Below are 13073 nucleotides of genomic sequence, written 5' to 3' on the forward strand. Positions count from 1 at the left end.
ATTATGTTAACTTTGACAGCCCTAATAGAAATAAGACAAAATAAAACAATAAAGGAAAAGCTTGGTTCGTCATATACTGTGGCTAAAGGGCGCCTCTGTGCAGCATTTCCCGATGCCGACGGGCGCCGCCCAATCAGCGGTATTCAACGAGTTGGGAGTGAGACCGGATTGCGTTTTTGTCTCTTAACTGTACGTTTAGGTCACTCGCCATCATTCGTATTTATTTTAACAGTCTGCCTTGCAGTCCGCCATTGGACAGTCTGAAAAGACGCAATGCATTCTGGGGGCGGTTGTCCAGTAAACTCAGATTCAGAAATTTGTGCTAATCTGTAGTATACATCCGGGCATTTCTCGCGTACTCAAAATCCACAAACTACACAGTTGGAACACACAACATACTCAATTTTTGCATCTATTATAATGCAACACGTTGCATTGTGGGACTTGATGTTTTCATCCAGGACTCATCCACCTATTGACCTCTTTATTTATATTTGTGTCCTCTTTATGTGCTTTGTTGCCCTGGAAACAAGAAGCAGCAAAACGACCAGCTTGACCAGCTACATTGTCGCTCGCCGTTGAAGTGTGACTCAAGCGCTCGTTGGCATTGTTATGTCGTTAAATAGAACAGGGAACTAGCTAAGGGCACATTTTTAGATGGAACGGATCAGGATGAAACAAAAACATATGATTGGTTGACGTTTCACCGCGTCATTGGAGCGCTGGAAAAGTGTCGGGCGTCAGTTTGTAGCTTGATGTCGCCGACATCCATTGAAAATGACTTGTAGCCTGATGCTGTGTTGCTCATAATGTGACCACAGCTTTATTGAGAAATATAAACTATAGATCCTTCTAAAGAGGTTCTGAATGTTGGACTAGTTAGAAAACCAATTGACTGAGTTAATCAGAGGTTTCCTTCAGACTTTGGACACCAGGAACATCTGCAAAGGATCTCTGTTTAACAACGTAATGTCTAATGAATTCTACAACCACAGTATTTTCTAGTTTGTTATATAATATACAATGTGGTCATCACAGGAATCCAGTTTTCACCAGACAGACCTCCACTACTGAAGTCTTAAGATGTCTTATTGTTTTGTTATTTGTGCAAATAAAGACTCAAACTTTGTGTTCTGCATTCCTCACATGTTAGTAAGAGACGTCTTATTCCTTAAAGTCCAACTTCCTGTCGCTCTTTTATTTGTGTCATGCTTCAGACTTTATTTCAAAACAACCTGGAAATGAGAAACACACACTTCCTGTCTGTCAGGAAGAAGCGACCACACGGCAAGTGTTAAGTTAGAGGAACTGGCGAGTTACGTCAAGTCAAGTCCGTTTTATCTATAAAGCCCAAAATATCACAAGGGGGGGGGGTTTACAATCCGTACTTAAACCTTTGATTCGGAAAAGGAAAATAAGTGCTGCTGCTAAAGTTCAAATATAAAGATGTAAAATAGTGTCTTTGAAATGTGAGGCAATGAACTACAACATCTTAACTAGCTGTTTGTTTTTACTTTATCTAATACCACGCACACACAGCTCTGACTTTTGACCTTAATACACACACACACACACACACACACACACACATGTGTATACACCCACAAAGGGTGCCAGGCGTTTCTGTAATTTCCTGTTTGGAGCGCTGTTTAGGGTTACGCTCGGCGTCGCAGGGAAAGTGTTAAAGAACGAGGAAACTTTAGCCCCCAAACAGGACTGGAAATCTGATTAGTCCCCCACCACCCCCCGCTTTCATCTTTCATAAATCTGCCATCTGGCAACGGCACCATCAATAAAGACTGGACTTTATGTGACACTCTTACTGGACAGATGGGGCGGGTGACGGGAGGAGGAGGAGGAAGAGGAGGAGGGTCCTTCCCCTTCTCAACCAACACCAAAACCACACAGCTGACAAAACCAAACGGCAACGCAACTCTAATTCCCTCTTTCTTCCTTTCTTTCTCTGGGATAAACACACACGCACACACACACACACACACACACACACACACACACTCAAAGCAAAAACAGGTTGTCAGTGTGTGTGTGTGTGTGTGTGTGTGTGTGCACTCATCACACATATTACACGCTAACACAGACAGGCATGCACATAAAAACACACACATTTACACAGTTGCCAAACCCCGGCTGTATATTGGGTTACTGTACTGACAGAGTAAATATTGCTATTGAATTACCAGTCGGGGCCGGCTGGTGTGTGTGTTCTGGGTTCGTAAGAGAAGACCAACAGATTTCTGTGTGTGTGTGTGTGTGTGTGTGTGTGTGTGCGTGTGTGTGTGTGTGTGTGTGTGTTTTGGGATTCTTATGAGGACCAAATGTCCTCACACACAAAGATTTTGCCGGTCAGACTGTTTCAGACTAGGATTAGTGTTTACAGGATTAAGGTTAGAATAAGGTTCAAATTGGTTTAGACCAGGGGTCAGCAACCTGCGGCTCCGGAGCCACATGCGGCTCTTTAGCTCCTCTCCAGTGGAAATGAATAACTGTTTTTTTTGTTTACATTTTCAATTTTATTTATCATTGTTGTAGGTCTATAGTACGACGGTACGACGGAGTATTAGGGCCACATTGAGGGAAAAAAAAAATCTGAGATTTCGAGAATAAAGTCATAATATTATAAAGTAGTAATTTTACGTGTTATTGTCTTTTTTCCTCGTAAAGTTCTGACTTTATTCTCGTAATATTACGACTTTTTTTCTCGTAAAGTTATGACTTTATTACCTCCGCCAAGGCCAAAGGCCTAGGAAGGAGGTTATGTTTTCACAGGCGTTGGTTTGTTGGTTTGTTGGTTTGTCCGTTACCAGGATTACTCCAAAAGTCCGTGATGGATTTGAATGAAATTTTTTGGAGGGGTAGAGTTCGGCACAATGAACAATATATTAGATTTTGGTGGCGATCCGGATCATGATCCGGATTCAGGAAATTTTTTAAGGATTCCGATCAGCCTGAACATTAAGACCTCTGGGTATAACACATTCGCAGTTTAGCTGATGACGCGTTGATGACGTGTGACCCCGCCTCTTTCCTTCAGAGAGAGAGAGACAGAGAGAGAGCGGGGGGACATCTGTAGATTCAGCGTTTTTTCACATTAAACTCGGTGAAATTACAGGTGAGTTCGACCAAAGCTCACTTGGTGAGTTTTTTACGATGCTCCGCTACGTACAGCTGATCTCAACATAAACAAAGTGACACGTGGATGATGGCGCAAGCTGAACGGAGAGGGGGGGCAATCGTATTCGGGCACCTTCGCGGAGGTCTGCACTCTCCGAGTGTCATTCTAGTTTACGTATGTATTTTACTTTGTTTACGTACTTATCCATGATATTTTACCTAAACCTAGCTAAGTGGTTTTGTTGCCTCAACCTTACTGTGAATGTTACGGTAGTTTTGTTGCGTGGCGTACAAATAACGTAATGTCGCGTCATTTATACGTCTTCCCATGAGATCGGGGATTAGGGTTTAGGTTACAGCAAAGATGATTTAAGGTTAATAAACTGGTTATTAAGATCAGATTTAAGTTATTAGGATTAAGGTTAGGTTAGAAATAGGTGAATGACTGCATTGTCCTCACATGTATAGAAACATTATCTCTTTAGGATGTGCTTCCTATTGTGCGTGCATCTTCTTCTATTTCTGGACTAATAAGGACTAAATGTCCTCACAAAGGTAGATAAAAACGTTCAATGTGACATCATTTTTCCAGTCCTCACTTCTACATGAAGTTTAGAACTTGAGTTCATTAGATTAATGTTAGAAGTACATAACTTTACATGCCAACATAAATGCTTGTAGATGAGTTTGTGTGTGTTTTGAATGTGCGTGGGTACCTGGATGTGTGTGTGTGTGTGTGTGTGTGTGTGTGTGTGTGTGTTGAACGACAACCCGCTCTGACACACAGCTGAAGAAATGAGGTATGTTTGAATGTTTGAGGAGCCAGTCGGCCCCCACGTTCAGTTCGGAGCAAACCGAACGACTGTCCACATAAAAGCGCCGTAATATATGGAGATTTAATGAGCGCGGTACCAATGAGACGTTCCTAAAGAGGGGCAGCGAGCCCAAGTAAAGCTCGTCCATTCCAATAAAGACCGTATTTCCAGACCCCAACCCCCCCGCCCCACAGGCCTGTGAGACACACCAGTGACAGCTCCCGGCTCAGTTTGCAAAGGACTGCGGTAAATTCCCCGGCCAGGAAGAAAATCCTATTTGATTTAACAAGATCTTCTGGCCTCTGAACGTCCTCCATGATGTCTTGGTTCGCTGGTGGGAGAGCGGGGAGAGGCGGCAGGGCAGAACGCCGGCTACGCTCCGCTGGAAAACTTTACATTAATAAACAACGATGTGAAATGAAGGTGGCTCAAACTCAAACGCACAGAAGTCACTCTATTTATGTTCATTGCTTATTTTCTACCATTTTTTTTGTTGTTGTCAGAACTAAATGTGATTTGACGTGAGGGGGAAGAGCTCTTTCTCTGTTTCCTTCTGAGATGACAGGGTTGTGTTTTGCTCAGAGAGAGTGGATGTATATCTGCGGCGTGCTCGGCCTTTAATCACATATTCACCCTCACACAGCGATGCATGAAAACAGAACTAACTCCCTGTGAACATGTTTAAAGTCATTGAACTTTCTACTTTGAAATGTGCTCACCAGCTGCAAAGAAACACTGCTGGTACACTTGATGCACGACTGAGAACACACAACACAACTGGACCTGTTACACAACGGTGTTTAAAGACGTGTCTCTATGTAACGCTGAATTATTGTCAGGGTTTCTAGGTCAGGTGTGACTGAGCTTCATTGCAGGTTTCAATTCTGTATTTTGAATTTTGATGAGACGAAACTTGTCTGCATTTGCATGAAATAAAGTATCTTACATTTGAACTTGAATCAAATGTAAGATAATAATATCTTATTGGCTTCTTCCTCTGTGCCATCGAGCTCCATTGTTGTCCAAAAACAATTGAAATCACATCAGTGAGCCAAAACTTCCTTCATTATGATAAAGATGGGCACCGTAGTTTATTTTCAAATCCAAAAACACCGCCCTGGTGTCTAAGAGCACCAAATATGTATTATTCCGCCACCAAAAATAGTCCCCTACAAATGCAAAGTTTATTCCTGTTTGAGTTACGTTACTTCAATTATTGAGCTTATTAAAAATAAACAAATATATATTGTGAGCCGCTTTTAAAGATTTACATTCTCAGTAGGAACGACTTAAGACAGGCTGAGGGAAGTCGGAACGTATACGGACTAAACTCTTGATCGTTCTCCAGTACAGCCGCAGACTTGCACACGCTCCTACTACAACAGGGAGCTCCTTTGTTTTGTTGTATTTGACTTAACAACATAAAAGAAGAAGAAAACGGTGTGCGTGACTGCTTAAGGACCAAGGATGGGGAATATAGAACATACATTCTGTGCACAACAGTGCAAATCTAAGGTTGCACGTCGTGGACTGTGCTCGCTACAAACGCAACGACTGCCCGTGTGCTAGAAAAGTAACTGGGTGCTTGTTTTGTGCATCTACAGCGGTTGCCTGGACTCTCGTAAAAGACTTGTGTAAATGACCCTTGCGGCCACACAGCAGCGGAAACCATTGGCGATTTCAGACTCTTTTCCTCAAGCACACAAAAAATTCATCAAATTCAAAAAGAAAATTGCTAACGATCCCGGCCAACTGTCTTTAAGAGGTTGTATCGGGCTCAGTCTTAAAGCTGAAGTGAAGATACTGGTATCATATGAAACTAGAAAACCTGATGAATCCATTGGTACCAACCATGCATGCTAGCTTGTCGCAAAGGAGGATAAATAACGCTTCAAATTTCGGCTAAATTTTGGCGAGGAAAAACTGGCATGTTGATTTTCAAAGGTGTCCCCTGACCTCTGACCTCAAGACATTTCCACCATAACTTGATGCAGAAAAGGCAGAAATTGGTGCAAAAATATTTCCAAAATCCAAGAAATGAAATGTTTGATGCTCAAAATTTCCTGGAACGAACCCGACGCCTTCGAGTGTGCACATGTCACATCCTCATTAGGGGCTGAATCCCCGTAAAGGTCCGATCCTAGAATCGCTCCTGGTGGAAACCATGAATTGGCTTTAACTCATTGTTGTTTTTTTGTGGAATTAAAGAAAATATCGTACATTGCCAGCTGTGTTCTGCTGCACTGTTCCATGACTGTCTAAATGCTGTTTCGGAGGCTATTTTTGCGGTAATTTGAATTTCAACCAAACCGTCTCCTGGCAGCTTTGACAGAAAAACGGCAGCGACAGCTTTTAGCAGCCAAACTGTATTTTAACGGTAACGAGGCAGCTCTGGGTTATTTGCCACATTATCACATCATCATCACACAGTAACAGCCTGTATCTGCATCCGCCTCTAAAACCACTGCAGGTAAACTTCCTCATTTCTGTTATAACACCTGAAGAGGTGATATTGAGCCTTAAAGGTGACCCTATAAAGTCGACAGCAGCAGGTAAACGTGCAGCAGTCTTCTTTCCATCTCGACCTCATTTTTCCCCGTTTCCGTCATTAGACGTGAACGTTGAGAGTGATCCTATTTGCAGCCTCTGGCTCTGCTGCTGCTGCTGCTGCTCGGGCCGCCGGGATGATGAATACATTTCAATCTCCTCTCGCTGGCTCCGACTTCTGGGACCAGCACTGTGGGCCAGGATATCAGTCTTATGACATATCCAGAGAGATCCATCACGCACACAAGGCTTCCTCCAGCACATGCTCACTTTAATCACTCTCGCGTCACTTCACCGATGCAGATGATGGCGAGTAACCGCTCTCTCTCTGCGTTGCCAAGAAGAAGACAGGAACTCGTAGCACTTATGAGAAATCTGAAAAGATGAGGCTCGGTCCAAATCCTGTTACGTTGGACTCTAACATGAGAAATGGCACCGAGACGAGAAAAAATCCAACTGGGTCAAAATGTTTATGCTCCGTCTGACGTTTGAGAATCATCCAGGAAAATGCAGTTGTGCGCTCTGCAGCTGTAGCAGCTCATGCTGATATGACCGTGCGTGTGCATATATTACGTACAGCTGTGCGTTCATTAAAATTTCTGCAGAGTGAAAGCTGCTCTTTTGTCGCTGGTGTGTGTGCAAAATACAATTACTCAGCGTTTTCGCAGCGGTTTAGTTCTCGTCATGGCTGAGGAGCATCTGAAACAGCATTTAGAGCATCATGGGACATTAAACTTCCCAATAAAACCCAAAAAGAGTGAAATCATTTTGGTTCAGCAGCAGTTTGGTAGAGAGACTCTGGGGAGTAAAATGGTGAGGAACATCAATAAATAAAATGTGCAAAGACAATTAAATGTAATGTGTTCTGGACGTCTGACATGTCGGCACAGACACTCGCTCCCATTCAGCGTGAGGACGGTACCTGTATCTCTTGTTGTCCACCGGCACGATGTCCATGGCGATGTAATACTGCTGATGAGGGTCAAGACCGGCGACCTTCACTCTCATGGCAGGAAACATCCTCCTGAAGGAGACAAAGCAACATGCAGAGATTAATCTCATGGGAGGGATACTCCTTTCTGTCTCTTTCCTTCTGTTACGAAATGAAGAAAAGAGATGAACACTTAAAAAAATACCTTAAAAATCCCCATCAGTGAAACCAGACTGATGAGCTCAGCAGATGTTATACAGCAGTCTGACCCACAACACATATTCAGAGGTAAAGAAACTACATTTAGAGACTTAAAAAACACATACAGACAAAATCAAATCACGTAAAAATTCTGATTTCATGTCTGTTTTCTGCAGCGGTGGTCGAGGAGGAACCTGAGGTAGACGTCTACTGAAACTTAGTTCACTTCAATTCAGTTTATTTTTATATACTGTAGCGTTGAATCATAACAGATGTTATCTCAAGAAACTTTTCGCATAGAACAGGTCTAGACTGTACTCTATAATTTACAGATATCCTCCATGAACATGCACTCGGTGCAACAGTGGCACTTAGTTACATTTTGTTATTTAAGCAAGCGTTTCCCTTCTTGTCACAATAAGAGTTTTGATGAAAACCGACACAAAAAATGCTGAGAAACACCAGAAAAACATGATATTAAAGATCCCAAAAGAATTTCCTGATAAACAAAGAACATAACAAGTGTTACAACTTGATGAAAAACAGGAGCACCTTCATGTATGTCCCTGGAATAACTGGACGTAGCCTATTTTGTACACTTCTATAGTCTTAGTTACGTAAAAGAACAACACAAGAGAAATGTAGAAAGATATTACACCTGCACACAAAGAGATTTGTTAGATTAGAACATAATCTATGAATTATTATGCTGTAAATTAAAAAATTAAGATATTATTTGTTGGACTATGGAGCTTTTTGTAAATAAATAAATTGCATCATGATAATTTAAATTAATTAATCTGAAAATGTTGAACAGAAGTCTCTCTTTGCTCCGTCGGTCTTTAACCATAGAAATGAACATTAACATTTATTTAACTCCTCCACAGGATGTAAACAAACAGAGATGTTTGTGAGTCAAATAGCTAGAAGACACATTTATAGACAGCTCATTAAAAGGATCTTGGTATGTAAATTATCACATTACGGCAATTTGATCTTGTGATTATTGGCTTATTTTCTACACGTTTTATTATTTTTATTGTTTTATGGTCTTATTTTTTTATTCTTATGAAGCATTTTGTGATCTCTTTCTGAAAGGTGTTATACTAAATAAAACTTACTTACTTTGTTATTCATTTTTAAGTGCATTTTTAAAGATATTCTGCATGTTGTTTTGCAGGTGGTTTCACACTAACTGGTCCTGATTGGCTCCTTTAAAACGTAACGTCTGCAGCTTTCAGTCAATCAGAGTTCAGTATTTTAAGGACAAATAGTCTTGAAATGTATTAAATAAAATCTAATAAATCCCATTTATGCCAACATCATTATGCTGAATCTGAGCCGTTATCAGATCTCTGTCTGATTTATGGATTTATATAAAAATATATAACATGTTAAAATGCTCTTTTCATGACTTCATGCTTGTGAACGTTTCCATCATTTTCATTATTTTAGTGGAGAGAAACACTTTGTTCCACATTGTGACCTCTGACCTTTTGCACTCCAGGAAACGACTCTGTGGTTAAAGTCTTTATTTTATATTTTTAAAACTGTCAAACTGGGATTGTTATTCATATATAAATGTTTTTTTTATTGAAATATTTTTAGCAAGCAGCTCCTCCCATCAGCTGCAGCTTACAGCTCAGACAGAACTCCACGGAAACCCTGCACCTATATTAACAGTCTGGGGACATTTCAACTTAATTTTGCACTTCAAACGCTCCGTTTTTTCCCCGTTTCATTTAACGGTCGTAAATCCGAGCCTGCCTAATGAGAACAGAGGGCTGTTTTCTTGCTTCCCTTCTCTCCTCTTCTGGATTTATGAGCTTATTATGAGCAGGCCGTGAAATGCGTACTGCGACGGGTCGTGTCCACCTCCAACTCCGCCTCAGCGCAAAGACGATTGTTGCTTCTATTTATGAGCCGATTACCAATTTAAAGCCAATTCATAAAAACAGACGAGAGAGGAGTCTGGAACGACGGTTATTTCAACCTGGAAAAAATAAAATAAAAGTCTGGTTTCTAACTAACAGGTGGACTAAAAACACACAGATCCACCACACCTATTTTATATATTTAAAAAATAAATACAACTCTCCAGTTAAACAGAAAAATAAACAAGTATTCTGGGTTTTTCCAGCTTTTTACGTTTCTGGAACAGCTCTTGGATAAATAAACTCGACTGATTTATACAAGATCACATGTTATGTTTTAGCCATTTTGCAAGAATAAATATTCCAAACATAAAACGCGCGTAATTAACCGGAACAAAGTACAACTGAACTGTTTTGAGGGGGAAAGAAAATTGGAAAAATACATAAAATAAATTAATAAAAAATGAAATAAAGAGAAATAGACTTTTCATCCTTATTAAATACAAAATAAACACGGATAAAAAAGTCCCAACACTCTGCTAGAATAATGACACTTTTCATCCAATAAACATTTTTCGTACAAAAACAAACTTTTTGTTTGTGTTTATTAGCTTAATCTTTAAAGACTCGACACGTTAATAATAATAATAAAGACCTTGTTAAAGCTGAAGCAGCATTAAACCTAATGTCAGTCAGTGAGGAGAAGGAGGGAAATGTTGGTGGAAATGTGCGACGCTGAAATGTTTTGACATAAAATATAGTATAACTTTTTCTCATAAAATTTTCAAAATACTATACTTTTTTTTGATATATTATACAATGAAGTTTTTTCATGAAAAAAACCCTAACCCTAAGCGGAGCAGACTGCGGGGAGAAAGGTCCTTCCTGCAGGATCCGACAGGTCAAGTCGTGCGCTTGCTCCGGGTTTGCACTGCTGGCCCGAGAGAGCGAGAAAAACACGGAGCATGTTACAGCGAGATTAATTAGAACCAGCTCTCCTCGATTCTCCGACATCAGGAGGAACCTGCCGCGTCACGAAGGCCCTGAACACAACAGAGAGAGGCCTGCATGTGCAACACATTAACACCCTCCAAACAGAGCGCAGAGGTGTGTGTGCGTGTGTGTGTGTGTGTGTGTGTGTGTGTGTGCGCGCGGCTCTAACTGAACTGTGGGTTCGTGGGTCGGTGCGTTTGTAGATTTTTAGGTCTATACGGGTGATAAATCTTCATCATAATCACTCTAAATTAAAGGTCCCATATTATAAAAAAGTGAGATTTTCATGTTTGTTTTTTTATTATAAAGCAGGCTTAAGTCCTATATAAATACTGTGAAAGTATTGAAACACTCAATCCACAGGGAAATACACACAGCCCGTATTCAGAAACTCGGCATTTGAAACAAGCCGTCAGAATTTCTGTCCATTGGTGATGTCACAAATATACAATATTCAGACCCTTGACACAGATTTAAATGTAAACATTCTAAATTTGTCCCAGTTTATTCCTGATTGCAGTGTATGTGAATGTCACCAGCAGACAGGAAGTACACATGTGGCTAATCTGTTGCCTAGCAACGCAATTCTGTTGCAATTCTGTTGCAATTCTGTTGCAATTCTGTTGCAATTCCGTCAAAATGCGCTAAAACGGAGCGTTTCAGACTGAGGGTAAATACAGGTATATTCGAGCCAACAGTATGAGGAAAATAAAGTTTTTTTTTAACATTACAGCATGTAAACATGTTTTAGTAGAAACACAAAATACAAGTATGAACCTGAAAATGAGCATAATATGGGTCCTTTAAATAAGGAACTCACTTTTCACAAACAGACTGTGCGTAAAAGTTTGCCTTTTACGCACAGTCTGTGTGCGCCATGAGGCCGCCGCAGAGCTGCACGTATAGACCTTCTGGGCAGCTGAGTGTGCGTGTGAGTGTGCATGGCCTACCTGCCCGCCTTGGTGATGATCATCTCCGTGCCGATGTCATGGAAGCGCTTCCACAGGTCCGCGCACTGCAGCTCCACCTGGATCTCCTCCATGGAGGCCGGAGGCGAAGGCTCGCAGGGCACCGGGGCCAGCTCTGCAGGTGAGCCGAAGGAGCACGACGTCCTTTCGGCCAGACCCTCTCCGTCCGAGCCGGGACTCGCCTCCGAGTCTGAAGGGGGGAAAGAAAATAAGATAAGATAAGATGAACCTTTTTTAATCCCCGGAGGGAAATTCAGGTGTCATCAGCAAACAGAGTGAAACACAGGAAAAGTATACAGTAAAGTAAAGGTATACAAAAAATTATAAAAATAATAATAGAGATATAAAAGATACAGAGTGAATGGGTGAACATAGTGTGTACAGTCCGTCAATAAATAAATGTAGTATGTACATTATGTGCAGTCTATAAAGTGATATATAGGATGTATAGTGTAAAGTAAGTGTAAAGTGCGCCAGTGGCTAGAGTCCAAGATGGTTGCAGATAGTGCATGTTTAAAGGCAGATAGTGCATGTTTAAAGGCAGATAGTGCATGTTTAAAGTTCTTAAAGTCCTAATAGTTCTCATATGGGGGTCAGCCTTGGAAAATGAGGAAGATGATGAGAAGGCAGCTCTGTGAAACAGTGGAATTAATACGCTTTAAGGCTTTACGCAGGAAACTTGGCACGCTGGTGCAGAAACTCTACAGCGGTTCTCTCTCTCCGCTGAATCCAAATCACCTGCTGCCGTCTGCAGCAGCTTGGAGGGAAGCGGCCCAGTTTTGGCTCGCTGTGCTGGGCTGATGTCAAAAGCAGAATAAATGTTGCGTAAAGCCTTTTGAAATGCGATGGAGAAAAATATTAAATTGGGCCACACAATGAAGCATTCCGATGGGAGGCGTTCGGCTAATGAAGTTTCCCCTCAAGGCTCCTCCTGGACCGACTTTAACAGACTGACTAGTCAGAGTCCTCAACACCGAGCTGATAGAAACCCATCCAGACCTACAGGAACGCTTTCCACCCGAACTCACAGACACCAACCAGGATGACCTCCTTTACATTTACATTCACTATATTTCAAAAAAGTGCCTGAACTGGACCAACAAAAGTACCAGTACCCAAATTCAGCAGATGCATGACATGATCACCGCATATATTTATATTTATATCTTGATAATATCTTTGCATTTAATTACCTACATTAGGCCTACACACGATATATATCTCCACAGTTTGTCCATAAATGTATTTTTGGTTAACTTTTTTTATGTAGCTATTAAATCAAATTGTACACAAATATAATATTTAATATATGCTACAATACAAAACAACCTAAAATATGATGTATTGGCCTATAGTTTGGATAATGAGGAGACATTTTCAGCCTGTTTCCTCAGCATTTAGACGCAGGTGTACATAGCAGAAGTAAGGGTACCCATGTGGACAAAATTCAGAAGTACCAGAACTTGGTAGTACCGGCTCATTTCAGGCACTGGTTTTAAAACAACTGCCCAACTACCAAGCAGGTAACAGGGTGGACAAAATAACACCTGACAATCATCCAAAACTCTGCATGACCTGCTGGGTCACCATGTTCAGTTTTGTAGTGAAGGTT

The 13073-nt window shown here is 41.1% G+C and overlaps 1 protein-coding gene across 1 annotated transcript in view; it reads right to left on the reverse strand.

Moving 5' to 3' along the window:
- The window catches only part of tbx15 (T-box transcription factor 15), a 48934-nt gene that overhangs the window by 24094 nt on the left and 11767 nt on the right, over nucleotides 1–13073 (reverse strand). Inside the window, exons 2-3 of the mRNA XM_074657815.1 lie at nucleotides 11444–11651; nucleotides 7417–7518 (exon numbers count right to left, since the gene is read on the reverse strand). Coding sequence (XP_074513916.1) covers nucleotides 7417–7518; nucleotides 11444–11651 — 310 coding nt within the window. The remainder of the gene's footprint in view (nucleotides 1–7416; nucleotides 7519–11443; nucleotides 11652–13073) is intronic.

This window comes from Sebastes fasciatus, chromosome 14, assembly GCF_043250625.1.
Source record: "Sebastes fasciatus isolate fSebFas1 chromosome 14, fSebFas1.pri, whole genome shotgun sequence".
Taxonomy (NCBI): domain Eukaryota; kingdom Metazoa; phylum Chordata; class Actinopteri; order Perciformes; family Sebastidae; genus Sebastes; species Sebastes fasciatus.